A 17,898-nucleotide genomic window follows, 5' to 3' on the forward strand; every position below is an offset into this window, starting at 1 on the left:
AGGAAAAGAAGAAGGAAAGGAGGGGAGAATCTTGTTTATCCTAATTCCTTGTATTTTTGTATTACTGTGAGAACTATGCTCATTTCTACATTTGAATATAATGTAGGCAGGTTTGATGTATGGATGGGTGTGTGAATGTGAGGGTGTTCAAACATTTGTTTGTATTGTACAACAGAAAATTTCAATAAAAATATATTTTAAAAAAAAAGTTCTTGGCTCGACTGTTTTGTAGAAGGGTTTCTCCGAGAAGGGGAGGGCAGTGAGGCACAGTCCCCTGTCCTCACTGCAACCCGCGATGGAAACCCGCTGCACAGGAGCCGTGAGAGCCAGGAACTTGGGAGTTGTGTATGTCCAATCAGAAAACATTCATACATGCTCTGTTGGCAGTTCCTGTGAGAAGGAGAGGCCACAGTGGGGCTGCCAAGGGCCGGGAGGTGGGAGGCGGTGGAACAGTACCTCTCTCCTTCTGAGATTGTAAAAAGCCCCAAAACTTAATCTTTATATATATATATATGTAGATCATCCCATCCTATCCCCATCATGCTCCTCTGTCACACTAATCATCTGCATGTCCTCATTCACAACATCCATCAACCTTCTCTGATGTCTTCCTCTTTTCCCCCTGCCTGTCAGCTCCATATTCATCATCTTTGGTCAAATATATCCACTATTGCTCCTCTGCACGTGTAAACCATCTCATGAAATTACTCGACCTGAGCTGTCTGTTCTGTTTCTAATCTTGTCCATCCTGTCTACTCCCAATTATATTCTTAGCATCTTCAGCTCTGCCACCTCCTGCTCCAACTTTAATCAATATATTTACTGATTATTTAATTTTTACCGAACATTTGAATACTGTTGATATGATAAAAATATTCTCTTTATTTAAAAAATATTAATGATTAATTAAATTATTTGGTGCCATTACTGTGACACTTTTTATCCTCCACACACTGATTGACTCTTTACAGGTGTTGTGCCAAAAAGTGATTGTCTGCCAAAAACTGATTTCCGGTATTTGCCAAAAACTGATTGCTCGTATTTAAACTGCTATAAGTAACTTGTTGGGCTATAATATGTGAGACATATGTCAAATGCATCCCTTATGGATGACATAAAGTCATCTTGAGCCACAAACAACATTCGTGAAACAAGAAGCCGCAATCAGTTTTTGGCATTGACTTTTATATAACCTTTATTTATGCAGTTAAAAAAAATCTCATTAACATTAAAAATGTCTTTTGTAAGAGTAAGCTGGCCAAGAAGACAGCAGAAATGGCAGCAAATATTACAATGGTTCTGTTAAAATATTTTAAGTGGGGATAAAGGACCGGATTGGTTATAATGTAAGTACAATACACAGAGTTGTAAAGATACTTGAAAAAGAGATATTTTTTTAATTCTATATATAACCCCTTTGTAAACCCTGTTCACCGAAGTCTATTTACGAACATACGTAAAGATATTACACATAAAAAATACACAGAAACATTTTGGCAGGCAATCACTTTTTGGCACACCACACGCGCCGTTGTTCGCGGCTATCCCTCTTCACCAATCAATTCACAGGCAACTCAGTATTACCCAATAGCAAGGTTGCTTGTTAGTTGTAGGCGGAGACTAGGAATTACAAACTGTTTTGGATACCTTCTCCTTCATTGCAACTGCATTGGGTAACATGTAAAGATTTGTCACAGTAGAAACGATAAATGCGTATGTTATGCTTTTATAGCGTTAGAACAATAAAAAGTAATTTTTCAGTTAAAAGGTTAATGCTGTCTGTGGGTCGTTTGGTGGCTTTTTGCTGTGAAAACAGTGATAAGGTTGAGGAGTTAGCCATCTGTTGATCCATCGAGCAACCCTGTTTACATTTAGCGAGCGTAGTTGTGCTGGCGTAGCCTCGGATACTTAAAACATAGCCACATGCTGATGAAGTTAAAGGTCTTCTGGAGCTTTTCAACCGTTCACACAAGCGGTAAATGTTGCTTCAGCGCCGGAGAGCTAACAGTGCACCGGTAATAGTCTGATGTTTGACATCAAAGAGCTAATCGGTTTGAGGAAGCTCAGCCTACACAGAAGCTGAGGTGAGTAATCACAGAGACCCAACCTGTAGCTGGTGTTTTTTGCAACAGAAACCTTCTGCAAATAGGTAGTATGATTCTGTTTTCGAGCCGTCCACCCCCTTCTCTTGGTTTCCTCTCGCTCCTCGGTGGCCTACAGTCAGTCAAATGGCCGTGGTGATGAACAGGTTCAGTCCTGGCTGCCTGATGTTATAATATCTTGTGGGACGGCTGAGATTGTTGCTCGTAGGTCCAACCTCCTCCAAGTCAAAGGTAAAGGGCAATGGAGTTATTTGTGAGTGAAACACTAAGAAAAAAGTGTTTGAATATCATTTACACATTACCTGTCACATCGGACTATGTTACATGCTGTATAAAGGTATGCACGTCCATGAATTCGGTAATTGTTCCCTCAGGCATAAATGAGAGAAACTATTTTGGTGGGCTAGTTTTGTTTGCATAAAGGGTGACTACCCAGGTGTGGGCTGGTTAGTGGTCTATATTTTCTGTACACGTAAAACTGAGTAAGTTGTTCAAAAATGAGCAGATCTAGTGTTACATAGCAGCTCTAGGGTAAAGAAATAAACGTTTCTCGTCCACTCCTGTGTTATGCCTTTGTTTGTAGCATGCGTCATTCAACACTTGTTCTGTAGAGATGGAGTCCGTTTCTGCTTTGAGGAAGAAGGTTGGCTGTGTGCGGCAGGAAAACGCCTGTCTGACTCTGCAGGATGAGCAGCTCATCAGTGACCTAGATGCAATGCAGTATGAAATGGCTACCTCCAAGTCTCAGGTATGATATTACACATGTGATTTTTAATTTAATTTAATTTTTTTAAGTGGCGCTTGTTAAATCTTTAAAGACTGTGGGTTAGTCTGCTGCAGATGAATGCAGTGTTAAATTAGTGTTAGATTTCAGTTTTTTTTCCTTGAAATGTCAAATATGATATGACAAGTCTCCCGTAATAACTAGCAGAAAGTGTATACATGGGTTATCTGTGTTCTTTTGCAGGTCTACCTCAGGGGCCCTAGGGCTGGGGTTCACAACAATGTGGTGGTCATGAGTGAACAGATTCGTCAGCTTGAAGCGGAGCTGGAGGCTCAGGCCAAAGAACTTAAGTATGTCATTGACTGAAATATCCACAAGGTTTTTATTCTTAACAGAACATAAAAAAAACCTCAAGCATTTAAAGTGATTTTTATGAAAAATATTAGCTCATTTTGAATTTGATGGCAGCAGCACATCTGAAAAAATTTGGAATGTGTGCAACAAATGGGTGGAAAAGTAAGTGGTACTGAAAAGAAACAGCTGGAGAAACAGTTTACAATCAGTTTAGTTGGGAGCAGGTGTGTAACATGATTGGGCATAAAAAGCGAGGCTGAGGTTCACCAGTCTGAAAAAAACAAAAACATAATCTACAAATTGTGGAGGAATTTCAGAATAATGTTCCTTAATGTAAAGTTGTGAGACTGTGAATATTTCATCAAATGGACTAACAAAAAGTGGAAAACTGTTTGTGGTCAGGTAAAGCCATCAAAAGGCATCTTTGAATGCTGGAGGTGGATCAGAGGCTGTGAAATTAACAGCTTGCACATCTGGAAAGGCACCGTCAGTGCTGAAAGGTGTATATACAGGTTGTAGAGCAACATTTGCTCCCATCTAGAAGGGAAGGCCTTGCATATTTCAGGAGACATTTGGAGCATCATGAAATGAAAACTAGAACAAATTGGAACAGGCAAAGATGAGAACAAACAGGACAACATTTCTCTCCCAAAAGTCCAGCTGGTCTCCTCAGTTTCCAGATGTTTCCAGACTGTTGTTAAAGAAGGGGGTTGCTACACAGTGGTACACATGACCATGTCCCAACTTTTTTTTTTTTAGACATACTGCTGCCATCAAATTCAAAATGAGTTAATATTTTTCTAAAATATGTAGATTTTCTCAGTTTAGACATTTAATTAGTTTTTTATTGTTAATAAAATAGAATATGGGTTTATAAGTATGCAAATCATTGCATTCTGTTTCTATTTACTTTTTAGTAAGTCAAGCTGGAACCTTTCAGTTTCATAAAAAAGGTCCCCAAAAGAACAAGTTCACTCTGGGTGGAAATGTGGCTCTTTATTCTAGCTTTTCAAGATTTACTTATTATGTTTGCCTTTTGTTTCTTGAAACTGTGCCTTTAATTTTGGCATTAATAGCATAACCTGTATTGTCTGTGTTTCCCAGGGCAGCAGAGCTGAGGGCAGAGTGTTGTCAGGAAGCTGCAGCTCACAGCGACATTGTGGTAGCGACTCTTACTGAAGAGCTGAGCACACTCAGGGAGGAGCTGGAAAACAAGACAGCGTTAGGAAAACGGTGGGCTTATATCCAGGCTCAACTCTGCTCATGATTTCAATCAGTACAGTTTAAAATATGAGTGAAAATAAAAGAAAACAATCTGGTACAGTGTGTTTTGTCTGTGACTGTCTGTATTGGGCATCACATTTCCTTATGTTTAGTTGAATTATTTACTGTATTTTACTAACGCATGTGCAACACCATGGCTTGCAGGGCAGAGCAACAGAGGAATCAAGCACTTGAAAATGCAGAGAACCTCAAAGAAGCCTTCAAAGATTATAAGGCTACAATTTCCATTAAGCTTAAAAGGGTATGTTTATTGAAATATTGATTGATTTAAACTAAAAAACACAGTTTTACTTGCATGTTAACATCAGAAATATGTGTTGGTTTGTGGTTTTCAGGTGATGGAGAGTGAAAACAAACTAAAAGAAAGTCTCATAGAGTGTGACCGAGAGAAAGAGGAGCTGGAGATGAAGTGCACTGAGCTGGAGAGGGAGAAGGCAGAACACAGACAGACAATTAGGTACTTTTAATTAAACTGCATCATTATGTAGTTCTTTGAGTGCTTGCAGGATTTCTAATAATCATAAAAGTTATGATTTTGTCTTTTATAAGGAAATTTCTGTGTGCTTGCATAGCATGTTTAATCTGCATCGTTTCTCCTCGTCTATCTCGCAGTCAGCTGACGGAGGAGGTGAAACAGTTTAAGGCTGCGGCCGCTACCCTCCAAGCCCAAATCGAAGAGGCTGGACATAAAGCTTCGCACCTGGAGCGGCAGCTTATGGAGCGAGGTGCAGAGTGCAGGAATGTGGCCTCTTTGCGCAGGGAACTGGAAGACCTGCGGGCTGTGACCCACAGCCAGGAGCAGAAGGTCGCCCAGAGCCAGAAAGAGGCTCAGCAGAGCCAGACAGAGCTGGCCGGCTTGGAGGCCATACTGGCCCTGCTGCATCTGCGAGAGGTGGGGAGACGTCTGTGTGTGTCTTTTGTGTTCTTACCCAGTTTTTGAATCAAGATTGTGCTTCGTGATTATTTTATTTGCTTCCTCAAAATAAGTCGCCCTTTATTGCTGATCGTGTAAAACAATGACATGGTTACTGTTATCACACATTTTTTAATTTTTTTTTCTTAAAGGGTACTTTGGGGCAAATCTGTGCCAGTCCTTGCATGTTGCCCCCAGTGGACTATACGGGAGCTGCACACCTGATGAAGCTAAAGCCAGGTAGGCTCAATCAGATTAATCAGTTCATACTTGCAACATACTCTTCATCTTCTTTTTTTCAAACTGAAAGGGAAATTATTTTTTGATTACTAACAGTTTATTTGAGAGAAAGATTTGTTCTGCATTCTTCTTTGCACTTCATGTATGTAGTTTAAAGATGCAAGAGTTTAAAACCAGCCTCTAAAATTATTTGATCTAAAAAATAAAAAGAGTAAAGCTTGTGGGTGTAGTGAAGGAGGACATGCAGAGAGGAGAGGATGCTAGGGTTTAGGATGAGATGGAGCCAGATGATCCACTATGGTGAACCCTTAAAGGGAGTGACTAAAAACAAAGTATAATGAATAAATTATGAACTAGTTAATCATTTGATGTTTTAAAAGGAATGTAAAGCTAAAAATAAATTCCAATATTTATCTAGCCATAAAAATGCCTAAAAAAAACAGAAAAAAGAAAAATGCATCGACTGCGGTCCTCTCTGTTAATCCCGGCAGGTGAGGGCTACCAGCAGCTCATGCGAGTGCTGCAGTCAAAGGAAGCTGAGCGGCTGAAACAGAGCAACCTGATCGAGCGGCTTCAGGATCGTCTGAGCAGGGCCCAGGAGGAAATCTCCTCCCTGCAGAACTCCATGGCCCAGAGAGCCTCCCACTACCAGAGCCTCCACACAGAGCTGCTGGACAAACTCAAACAAGCCACAGACACAGAGAAAGAGGTAACACACTTTTTCTTATTTTTTCCACACACACCAGTGCTAATAGCAGTGTAGCACATACAGTATTATTTCTACTTACTGATTTTTTTATTGAAACAACTCAAGCCAAATGTACCCTTTGCATGCAAAGGGTACAGTATAGTATTTTATAGTATAGTATAGTATTTTAGGTAATAAATCACTAGATTGTAAAGTGTACAGTGAGTTTTATAGCTCAGTAAGCTTTTGTTCCAAGTTTCAAAAGTCATGACTGTTACTTACAGATTAACTGTCTCTGTTGAACTCAGTTAAAGAAGAAAAAGGCACGAGTTGCTGCACTGGAAAAGCAGTTACAGGAGAAGACTTCAGCCTACAGTCTGGCTGCACTGAAAAACACTGAGCTGGAGACTCAATTACAGGTACACAGTTATGATTCAAATGTAGTTTTTCTACTTTTAGAAAGTCAACGGCAAATCACACTTTGGTTCTTTTTTCATCTTGATTAAAGGAGAAGACCAGCAGCGTCCAGCATTACCAGTCACTGCTGACCAAAAAGCAACGGGAGTATCAGCAGTCTCTGGAAAAGTGTCAGCAGTCTCATTCTCACCAATTCACAGAGCAGCAACAAAGAATACAAATGGTGATCTACAGCTTTGTCTTTTACCTCTGTATTATGAATTTATTCATACTGCGTAATATTAAATGTGCTGCAACCAAAGGGTAAAGAAGAGGAAAGATGGAGATAATCTGCACTGTAATATTCCTTGTAGTAAGATTATTTTCTATCTCCTGCAGCTGCAGTTGTCTCTGGAAGAGGTTCAGCCTCGGGTGGCAGAGATGGAGCAGGAGTTGAGTTCCCTCCAGAGGGAGCGAGACGAGGCTCAGAGAACAGCTCTGTTGCTGCAGAACTCTCTAGATCAGCTCACACAGGTCAGAACACTTGTAGCATAAGACCACAAATGCATTCTCTGTTTCAGAAGAAGACATGTAGACAGTAGAAGTCGGAGAACCATTTAATAGACATGCATAACAGTACATATGCTGTTTATGAATGAAAAACCTGAAATTATATTATTTTCAGGAGAAGCAGGTGGAAGTCAGACAGAACGAGGAGTTTCTCCAGAGTTTCAAAGAGCAGGCAGCTCGCTCTGCAGCCAAGGTTTGTACAAATAACACTGATAACAGATTTGGTTTACTGGACATAAACTTCTAGAACAAGCCAGGAATCAAACCACATCAACAACTGCAGTTACCAATATGTTTCTACACCAGGTGTGTGAGCTGCAGTCGTCTCTGTCAGCATGCAGAAAAGACATGAACTCATACCTGCAGCAGATAGAAGAGATGAAGAAGAACTATGAGACCGAGCTGGAGAGGAACAAGGAGAAGGTACAGTGTTGGTAACAATGCAGGAAAACTCAAAAATGCAAATTCATCCAAAACCCACTTCTGAGGCACATGTTCTCCACTCCTTCCCTACTTTTTAGGTGTCCTCTCTGCAGGAGAAGCTTCACAGCACCACTCTGGTTTGTCAGAGCTCCAGTGAGGAGAACCTGCAGCTGCAGCTTTCTCTCCAGCAGCAGCAGACCATGCTCACAGAGAGCAGCGCTCGTGTTTCTGAGCTGGAGGAGAGCCAAAGCCAGCTGCACAGGCAGGTGAGTTAAGACGGAGCAAAAACCTTCTCACTTAGAAGGTAAACTTGGGGAAAAATGCATTTTGCATACTTGTTTTATTGTAATTTATGCTTTGTATTTATAAGTGGTACGTTTTTTTTCTCTTAATCATTAATGTGGCTTCAATACAGCATCCCATAGTGCAGGTTTGGAAAATTGCACGTAAAGTTCATTGTATCTTTAGCCTTTTTGCTGCTCGGAGACTGTTTAGAAAAAAGAGTTATTGTCATATTTTTAGTTGAATGTATGGAAAATGCTAAAGATTACACAGCTTCAGAAGACACATAAAAGTGACTGTACCCTAATATTCAGACCTTTTCTTAGACAAGTTTCATCGATAACTTTCTGATTCTGCTCCATGCCATGGTAAAGAGAGGAGAGGGCAGTTTAAGACTGATTCTGTTTATGGTTTGTCACTTTTTTGCTGCTTCTTTCACTGGGTTCACAACAAACAGGAAGAGTTGTGTGGAGCCTCTGTAGATAAACACCTGATCTGAGTAACAGACAAGAAAAAGAAAGGCAAAAAAAACCCTGGAAGTGTTCCTTAAGGCTTAAACTGGCCTCCTTTAGTGCCTTTTAAGTATCTCTTCTGATGTGTCTCCTGATTTATACGGCTTGTAAAATTGTAACAGTTTGCTGTTGATTTTTACTGATAGGGAATAACAATAATTCAAATCAAAGTGTATGTGGTTGTTGGTACTCTCTGCCTGCAGGTGTCGGGTCTGGAGCAGCAGCTGGAAAGAGCCCGAGTGTCTCTGCAGGAAGAATTAAGCAAGAGACAGGAAGATAATCAGGTGAAGGAGAAGAAGCTGCGGGAGATAAACCAGCAGAATGAACGGCTCTCCGAGTCTGTGAGGTGAGCGCAGCTAAAATAAGAGAAACGATAACTCTAGTTAGGTATAAGAACCATGTTTGCCTTTTAAAATGCAAAGCTTGGTATTATGGGCGTAACAGTCATTCACTTTTGTAGCTGTTTAATGCAGTTTGTATGGAGGTTTGTTAAAGTTTCATTACAGTTCTCATTTTAAAAGGACCAAGAAAATAAAAGCAATTTAAGAGTTTAAATCAAAAGAAATATTTGCTGAGCCAGTTTAGTTTCTAAAAATTCTGGAGGGTCTCCTACTCCCAAGACATGGACATCTTTCCAGCTGTGCTAAATCTTATAAAACTGTGCAAGTGTGCCTAATTTCCTGCAAGATAATGGTTGGTTTGTTTTTTTTATTTGTGGGTTGTTTTTTTTTTTTGTCTGCAGACATCTCACATTAGAGGTGAAAAAGTGCAGGGAGGAGCTAGTGTCCAAGGAGTCAGAGCTGGAGCGTCTGAGGAAGGATGTCGGTGTTAAGACTTCTCAGATCGGCTGTATGGAGGAGAGCCTGCAGCACATAAAGAGCCAACTCATCAGCAAGAATGACATTGGTAATACATGTTTATTTTTCTCCATAGTTTTTGTGGAATTCTTTTATCTTGTTTAAATACTAGGAGCGTTAACACAAACACAACTTAACAAACCTCTCACCCTCCTAGTTATGGATCTGGAGAAGGAGCTTAATCGTAGTGAGGCAGAACGGCGCAGCTGTTCTCAGAAAGTCGAACTCTTAGAGGGGCAGCTGCAGATGGTGCAGAACGAGTTGGCTGACACTCTGAAGCAACTACAGGAACTCAAGGATGTTTTACAGAAAACCCAAAAGGTTTCAGATGAGCAGCAAGCCTCAGTGGAAAAACTGACTGTCCAGCTGAGGTGAGAGCATGGTGTCATGTGCTCAGATGAGATCTTTTTTGTGTATTTATCCAGAGAAAATAATTTGCTGTTTAACATTTAATAATGGCTTTTTATGCTGTAAGTATTTGTGTGTATGACTTTACAGGGAGACCCAAAGGGAGCTGGAGGAGAGAACTCACGAGGTTTTAGACATGGACAACGCCCTGAGGGAAAGACAGGGGGAGCTCCAACAGAGAGCAAAGCTGGTACATCCCAGACGCACACAACCATAGCTGATGTACAGTTCATTTAATCCGTACCATATTTTGCTGCCATGACTCATCATTTTCCTCTTTCTCAACATCTTGTTGTGTTCAGCTTGGCCAACTGGACGTGGCCATCAAAGAGCACAAGCAGGAGCTGGAGAGGAAGGTGGAGTCTCTGCAGCAGAGCCTGGAAGCCAGAGAGAGAGAGCTGAGGGACGCACAGAAGGAGCTCACTGACAGAAACATGAAGGTCAGAGCTCAGAGCAAGTGTGTCACTGGGTTTGCCGTGAGGGATATTTTTCAGTTGGACCGGCATTACAAGAATGGGAAAATAGAATGAATGAACTGACAATGTTTTGTGTGCTTCTTCTCACTAAGAAAACAAAAAACAGAATGATGTTTACGTCCCTTTTTGCAACATTCATATAAAGTCTTTTTGTGCTACATATTTCATCAACTTGTTTGCATCTAGATTAAACTGTAGGATATTTGGATATGGAGCAGCTTTAATATGAGATGTTAATCAAACACAGTCAGTTCCACAAATGTTTGCATACCTTATGTTTGCGTTTATTTTGTGTTGTTACTTCATAAATCTAATTTTCATGCCGTAGTCTGGGTAAACAGAAGCAGCTGCTCTGAAGAGATGTACAAATCTAGTTTAGAGTCAGTTATAGAGTTGTATATAAGTGGTTCCTGTCTTTGAACTTAACAAAGCCTATCAACTTCTCATTAGTGATCATGATTGACCTCTGCTAGTTTCTCTTGTCCAGCATAAAATGGATTTGTGTGACAGGACTAATTGGATTGTAAATCAGAGAAGATCTAAGGAGTATTGTAGATTTGCACAAGTTAAGAAAGTCTACACAACTGCTAATTCAGTTCAAACAATTGGAGGTAAATATAAGTTATTCAAACTTGTCAAGGTCTGGAAGAAGACCGAAACCGTCACTCTCAGATGAGAGGAAATTGGTTTGGATGTTCAGGAACAACCCAGGAACCACTAAGGCTGAAGCCTACTATGAACTGGAAACTGCTGGAACATCAGCATCATACCTTCAAGCCCGACTGAAATTTGCAGCTGCCCACATAGACGAGTCAAATACCTTCTAGTCAGAAGAAACAGAGATTGAGACCACAATGATAAGAAGTATGTTTGGAGGAGTAAACTTTTCATACCTAAGAACACCGTACCATCTCTCAAGCATGGTGGTGGTAGCATCATGCTGTGGAGCTGTTTTCCACCTGTGGTACTGGTTCATTGCTCAAAGTGAATGAAATCATGAAGAAGGAGGACTACCTCTAAGTTCTCCAACTTAACCTCCAATCAGCAGCTAGACAGATGAAACTTGGACAAAACTGGATGTTTCAACAGGACAATTACACCAAACTGAGATCAAAACTGGTTTTGAAATGGATAAAGTGGGCTAGCATTGAGCTTGCCTTCCCCATCCCCCAAACTAAAACCTGTTAAAAAAATTGTGGACAATATTTAAAGGCTGGATTAGTGCCAAGAAACCAACCTCAATTTCAATGAACTCTAGCAATTTTGCCCAAAAGCTTCAAATATTCACCCAGTATTATGGCAGAAGCTTGCTGGTTACTGCCAAGAGTGTCTGGTCAAAGTGCAACATGGGGGCATTTAACCACATAATATTGGGGATGAAAGTATATATTTGAGCCTGTATTTATACTTTTTACCTAGTTTGGATCAGAGAAAATCCACAATAAATTCAAACTTGTGTGCCCACTTTTTGTTTTTAAAGTTATTAAAGAATGTATGCTGTACAGCAGGCTCTAGAGCCCTGCTGTACAGCATACATTTGGTCGCAAAATCCAACCAAATCTTTCAATGGTGCGACTAAAAAAAAAAACCGGTGCGACCAGCTGTTCCAGTAAAAAAGAAAAACAAGTCTCCACAACTCTGAAGGTCCGTGTGATCAACAACTAACACTCATCATTACCCTATCGTGTGTCCCAATCAGAGATAGTCAGGGGCGGGACCTCTATGAATGGCCGTGGTCCTGTAGTTGTCCCGTAGTCCTTTGTGTGTACGTCCTTTGTGTGCTGCCTGCCTTTCAGCAGCAGGCAGCAGCAAACACGTCATCAGAGGAGGCCGATGTGATGATTAAGTTTAACATTGTCTACAATATTGCCAAAGAGTGTCAACGCACTTTAAGCACAAGCACTTTTTCAGTAACTTATCTTTCTTGTAGAAATGTGCTCCAAATAAAGAACTTTGTGTTGACAAGATTGTTAGTTAATCATTTACAAATGAATATTGTCTGTATAGACAGTAAAACTGCGGTGTTAAGCGATGTGGTTGAAAAATTTGGGTGCGCCTAACTTTTGTGCTGGTGCACAAAAGTTAGGCGCACCAGTGAAACCGTGGCAACAAGTTAGTCTAGAGCCCTGTACAGTCATTCGGCATTCATGCCAATGATGAGTGGATGTAAACTTTTGACCACAACTTTGTCTTTTTGTATATGTGTGTGTTTGTGTTGTCAGGAGTCCCAGGAGCTGTTTGCATGTCAGCAGAAACTTCAGAAAGTTCTCAAAGAGCTTGAAAAAACTCAGGGTCACTGTGAGGGTCTGACCAGAGAGCTGGATGCTGCCAAGCTGCAGACCAAAGAGACGGTATCGTCAAAACACTGTTTGTTTCTTGATCATATTAGATCCATTAGCTTTGCCTGCATGTCCCGTATAAGGTAATGCTGGGTGGGGGTGTTCAAACTGTCACTCAGTGAGACCTGAGAGCAGCTCGCTAGTCTGCCACTGAGCAATCTTGATGCTCATGCTCAGTGTGTTCACTGCTATCAGCAGGAAGCATCATTGAAATTCATTAAGCAATTAATGACATTACAGGGTTTCTCCTGGTTCAGAATCGGCCTTTAGGGAGTGAAGCATGATTGGTTTGCATTAAACAACAGGGGTCTTAAGGCCTCCTGCCTTAACTTCTGTTAAAAACAATATACCATACTTAACAGAGGTCCGCTTGTTTTCCTGTTCTTTCTTGCTATTTATAAAGTATGCTGGATTTTATGAGTGACTGAATTAAAGGCCACTGATCTTCCTTTGGTGGCAGACCAAATTATATTTATGCAGGAAAAACCCTCTTCTTCATGTTGTACATCTGTTTCTATCATTAATTTGGCTGTGGGGTGTGTGCAGGAGGCCCAGCTGTGTGCCGTAGAGGAGGAGCTGACTCTGAAGGAGGCGCGCTGGCTGCAGTCGGAGGCCAGGCTTCAGGGCATGGTCACCGGCTTAGAGCAGGAGCTGGAGCTGGAGAGGGAGCAGCATAGCAAAGAGGTACTGTTGTCTCAAGACTGGTGACAGACTGCTCTGTTAACAGTAAACTAACTGTAGACTGTTTTAATGGGAAACCTCAACGTTGTGTGCCGTGTAGAGTTTGCCTTAGATCTGCTGATTTTAATTTAACTCTGGACTCAGGGTCCACAACACTTGATGGTGCACCTGATGTGTTTGCACCAAAGATAAAAAACTAATAACTTAAATAAGAAATCTTGAATTCCATGAAATGTACTTAATTTAATCTACGTGACACAAAAGCCCAATCTATTATTTTGGCCTCTAAAATAATCTGTGTGACATTTGGATTTTATCTACCTCTTCAGTTTTCCAGAGAGTCGAGAAGTAAATTTCAGACACTTATTGTGGATTTATCCTAATAGAGCCCAAACTTCTTGGTCAGCACTATTTCTGTCAGCTTCCTGTCCGTGAGTCAATATGCGTTTAAGCTTTTGTGGTTTTTCATGTTCTGTAGTCCTAAGTATTGTTCCTGTTTCAGTCTGATTTGTTTTCCTCTTTTTTGTATTTATATTTGACTTTTACACGTCAGTGACGCCATATGATTTCCTTATTTTATAGTATCTTTTCTCATGTTACTTCATCTCTGTTACACACAGCTGAGAACATGTTGGTTTCCCTTCTTTGTCCTTTTGCAACTTTTAGTGTGAGTTTATTAGAACACATCAAAACCACATCATGAAGCAGTCAAACAATAATGCTCATATTTATATTTCATATATCAGGTTCCATTTAACTAATTTATTTTAAACTTTCTGTCATTGGAAAAAAACAAAACAAACAACAGCAGCAAAGCACTTTTCTCACGCGTCTGTTTTCCCTCTGTTGCCAGCTGGAGTCTCTTCAGGAGACTCGAGGCCAGCTCCTCAAAGTCTCGGAGCAGGTCTCCTCCACAATGCGCTCCTCCCAGGAACAGCTCACTGTTAAACTTCAGCAGAGCCAGACCCAGCTCGAAGAAGCCAGGGTCCGCTTTGATCAGACCAAAGCCCAGCTGGACCAAACTAAGACGGAGCTTGAGCACGCCTGGAAGCGAGCTACTCACCTCCAATCACAGTTAGACCAGAGCGAGACACAGCTCCTTCAGAGCCAGACTCAGCTGGAACAGAGCAGGACTCTTTACGAGCAAACTAGAGCCCAGAACAGTCGTCTGCAGGCACAGCTGGAGCATCTCACTGCTGTGCTAAATCAAACCAGAGTCGAGGCCGCCCAGCTCCAGAGTCAGCTCCATGCCTCCGAGAAGTCCGTGGAGACCTCCAGTGATTCCCTCCTCATCAAGGTAGAGCTTTTTTAGTCAGCATAATGAAAGTTGCATGTTGTAAGTTCTTTATGATAGTTTTTTTTTTTTTTAAGCTAATGTTCCCCTGTTCTGGCAGGAGTCTGAGGTGGCTCGTCTCCAGGCCAGGATCTCCAGTTTGGGACGAGCTGCAGACCGACAACATCTGTACAATCACAGCCCGTCTATCTCTTCTCTGCACAAAGTCACAGACTCTCCCCAGCTCTGCCTCTCTGCTCCTTCCCCTGCGTCCTCCCCCAAAAAGCTTCAGACGACTATCAGCTCTCCTCCTCATGCCCATTCCACACACCTAAGCTCCCCAACATATGCGCAGACGTGTTTATCACCCTCTGCTCGCTCATACCTTAAACCCACCTCGGCTCCTCATCTCTCGGAGAGCCGACAAACGTGTGACTGGCTGCAGAGCAGCAGTATTGACTCTTCCTTGGACCTCCCTGAGAGCGTAAAAGCCACACTGAGAGAGGCTTTGAGTAAGCAACCATGGGAGTCCTTGTCGCACTCAATTTCCTCTTTACCAGACACAGTGGACCACAGCTGGCAGGGCCTCAGTGCCTCAGATGCCACAGTAATCTCTGATAACTCTTTCAACCCGCTTACTTACATGGTGGACAGAGAAAGTGACAGAAATCCAGATGTGGAAGGCATCGTGATGGAGAGGGATGAAGGCAAGCTGCTCAGTGATTCGAGGAGGGAGTCTGTGAGCACTCTGGTGGGTCAGGAGGAACAGGCTGATATGAGTTCACTGACAGGCATGCTGAAGTTTGTCAATCAGACACTGGCCATGCAGGAAGATCCTTCTTTATGGAGATCCATAAATCTACCACATACATGACACAGCCTCAGGTTAAAACACTCATTTTGGTGAGTTAGTTGGTCATTTACACTCACTAAAATGCACAGTTCCTGCAAAATTTCACTTCTTTTTTTGCATCATTTGCTCGGTTTTGCTTGATGGGTTCAAGGGGTGGTGCGGGCAGCAAAAACAAACGAACTCCCAACTGTCATCACATTTAAATTTAAATGTCACTGAGCCCTGATTGGTTCATATCACACTTTTTACCAAGCGATCAAAGACCACTGAAAAGCCGTGATGAAATGAAACCTGTGTACCTGAATTATCTGCTCTGTTACAGGAAATTACAATTTCATTCAGGACAATATCACTCTTACTAACAGGTCATCAAAGGTCATGAAACATAGACACTGAAGGAGGCTTTATAGAGAGAAGGTGCTAATGATGGATGTTAATTTTTGTTTTTAGAGGGACGTCAGAGAGGAGGAGAGTCGTTTTGCATTTCTGTTGCTTAAATAGATTTCTGCATTCATCAACATTATTATTAAGATGACCACTACTATAGCAGACTGTAAATAATCCACTGTGATGTTTTATTCCAAATTGTAGCATTCTTGTTTCATGTATTTTTTATTATAACCAATATTTATGTGTTCTTAAATAAGCTAATTTGATTAAAGAGTTTTATATAAAACACTTTGTGATTCTCAGTTATTCTTCTGAGAGCTGGTTTTGTTTGCTTATTCCCATGTAGTTGGTGACTGTGGGGTCATGTTACCAGAGCAACTGCTTGTTTTGTGTCCAGAAGAGAACAATTTCTGGCTCAGACTGATTTGAGCGGGGGTGGGGCTCAAGCTGGTTAAACTGCCTTTTGCACTTCTGTGGTTACGTAACACAAGCTGGAGCAACGATCAGTCTTCATTGAGTTTTGGGATCAGCTTTTACCAATTTCCAATCCAAATCACTGAATTCAGGTATATTAAATTCAGCCCCCATGCATGCAGACTCCTACAAACATTTGTGGGACACTCTCAGGAGCTCAGTTAATTACAGCGTGGTACCATGATAGGATGCCACCTGTGCAACAAGTGCAGTCATGAACCCAGCTACCCAGCCTCAAATTGGTAGTCCAAGTGAAATCACAGAACAGGGCCAGCAAATGCTGAGGCACAGAGGTCACCATCTTTCACTAGTTAATTGCTACAGACCTCGAAAGCACAAGAACAGAGTGTAGTGAGCTTCGTGGAATGGGTTTCAATGGTCGAGAAGCTTCATCTAAGCCTTACATTGCTGAGCGCAATGCAAAGTGTTGCAGAGGTGTAAAGCACACTGCCACTGGACTCCAGAGCAGCGGAGACGTGCTCTGTGAAGTGATGAATTAACTCATCTGATGGATGAGTCCGGGTTTGGCGTTTACCAGGGAAACGGTGCTTGTCAGACTGCATTGTGCCAAGTGTAACGTTTGGTGGAGGGGGGATTATGGTGCAGGGTTGTTTTTCAGGAGTTGGGCTCAGGCCCTTAGTTCCAGTGGAAGGAACTCTTAATGGTTCAGCATACCAAGACATTTTGGACAATTTCATGTTCCCAACGCTTCCCAGGGGAGTTCAAACTATTATAGTTGCAAAGATTGAGCTGACATCATATTAAACCCTATGGATTATGGCATGTCAAACTCATACACATGTGAAAGCAGACAAGTGAATATTTTTGGTAATAAATTGTGTATGATATTTTGAACATTTGTTAGCAAATGTCTATAGATGTGGGAAAATAACTGTTTTATTTGAAAGCTTTAAAGAACACCACGCTGTATGAAGAACACTTTCTTGGGGCCAACTGCAGATTTTGAGCAATTTTGCATCAACGCAATACAACTCCAAAGAAAATTGTGTTTAAAAAAACAAAACAAAACTGAATGTAATGATTTACAAATCTCATTAACCCATATTTTATTCATAATAAACTATATCAATAGAACTGAGACATGTTATTGTTTCATGAAAAATACTAGCTCATTTTGAATTTGGTTGCAGCAACACCTCTTTAAAAAAAAGTTGATACAGCTCAACAAAAGACTGGAAAAGCAAGTAGTAGGAGACAACGTTCAGATCAGGCATGCTGTTCCTCCCAACCACGCCCCTCCACGTCCAGTGTTGAAGACTGCCAGGTGGAGCACCCTCCAAGAAGGCTGGGTACTCTGAACTGTCATTTAGCGAATAAGTGGAAACGTCAGTCAGGATTAGTTAAACCCTCCCAACCACCGGGGGAAACTACATATATATGACTATATCTGGCCTCACACACTAGCTCAGGCTCCTTCCCGATCACAGACGTGATCCTCCATGTCTCTGCCGGGAATCAAACTGCCAGGGTGTCTGCCCTTGACTACAACCCAGCACACATTGCACTCAACCACAGTGGTGCCTCCTGCAGGTGGTGAACCCAGAAAAGGGCGGGCCCATGTTGCCTCTTTGAGCTATGTCTATGGGGACCCAAAGGACTAAGGCTGAATCTTCCCCAGGTTTGGCTCCAGGGCGAGGC

The 17,898-nt window shown here is 41.6% G+C and overlaps 1 protein-coding gene across 2 annotated transcripts; it reads left to right on the forward strand.

Moving 5' to 3' along the window:
- Nucleotides 1–1,654: 1,654 nt before the first annotated feature.
- ccdc18 (coiled-coil domain containing 18) lies at nucleotides 1,655–16,017 on the forward strand. 2 transcript variants are annotated; one of them, XM_063462643.1, is made up of 24 exons: nucleotides 1,655–2,084; nucleotides 2,686–2,850; nucleotides 3,070–3,176; nucleotides 4,285–4,413; nucleotides 4,609–4,705; nucleotides 4,800–4,921; nucleotides 5,077–5,356; nucleotides 5,530–5,617; nucleotides 6,109–6,326; nucleotides 6,614–6,724; nucleotides 6,814–6,945; nucleotides 7,101–7,235; nucleotides 7,387–7,464; nucleotides 7,578–7,694; nucleotides 7,793–7,960; nucleotides 8,692–8,834; nucleotides 9,231–9,394; nucleotides 9,503–9,716; nucleotides 9,844–9,943; nucleotides 10,056–10,193; nucleotides 12,452–12,580; nucleotides 13,115–13,252; nucleotides 14,103–14,546; nucleotides 14,644–16,017. In XM_063462643.1, the coding sequence occupies exons 2-24, from the start codon at nucleotides 2,716–2,718 to the stop codon at nucleotides 15,394–15,396; spliced, it is 4,140 nt and encodes a 1,379-aa protein (XP_063318713.1). In that variant the 5' UTR covers nucleotides 1,655–2,084; nucleotides 2,686–2,715; the 3' UTR covers nucleotides 15,397–16,017. The 2 variants fall into 2 exon arrangements, with proteins under 2 accessions (XP_063318713.1, XP_063318714.1); XM_063462644.1 differs by having other exon boundaries at nucleotides 2,714–2,850.
- The last annotated feature ends 1,881 nt before the right edge of the window (nucleotides 16,018–17,898 follow it).

This window comes from Pelmatolapia mariae, linkage group LG18 (assembly GCF_036321145.2).
Source record: "Pelmatolapia mariae isolate MD_Pm_ZW linkage group LG18, Pm_UMD_F_2, whole genome shotgun sequence".
Taxonomy (NCBI): Eukaryota; Metazoa; Chordata; class Actinopteri; order Cichliformes; family Cichlidae; genus Pelmatolapia; species Pelmatolapia mariae.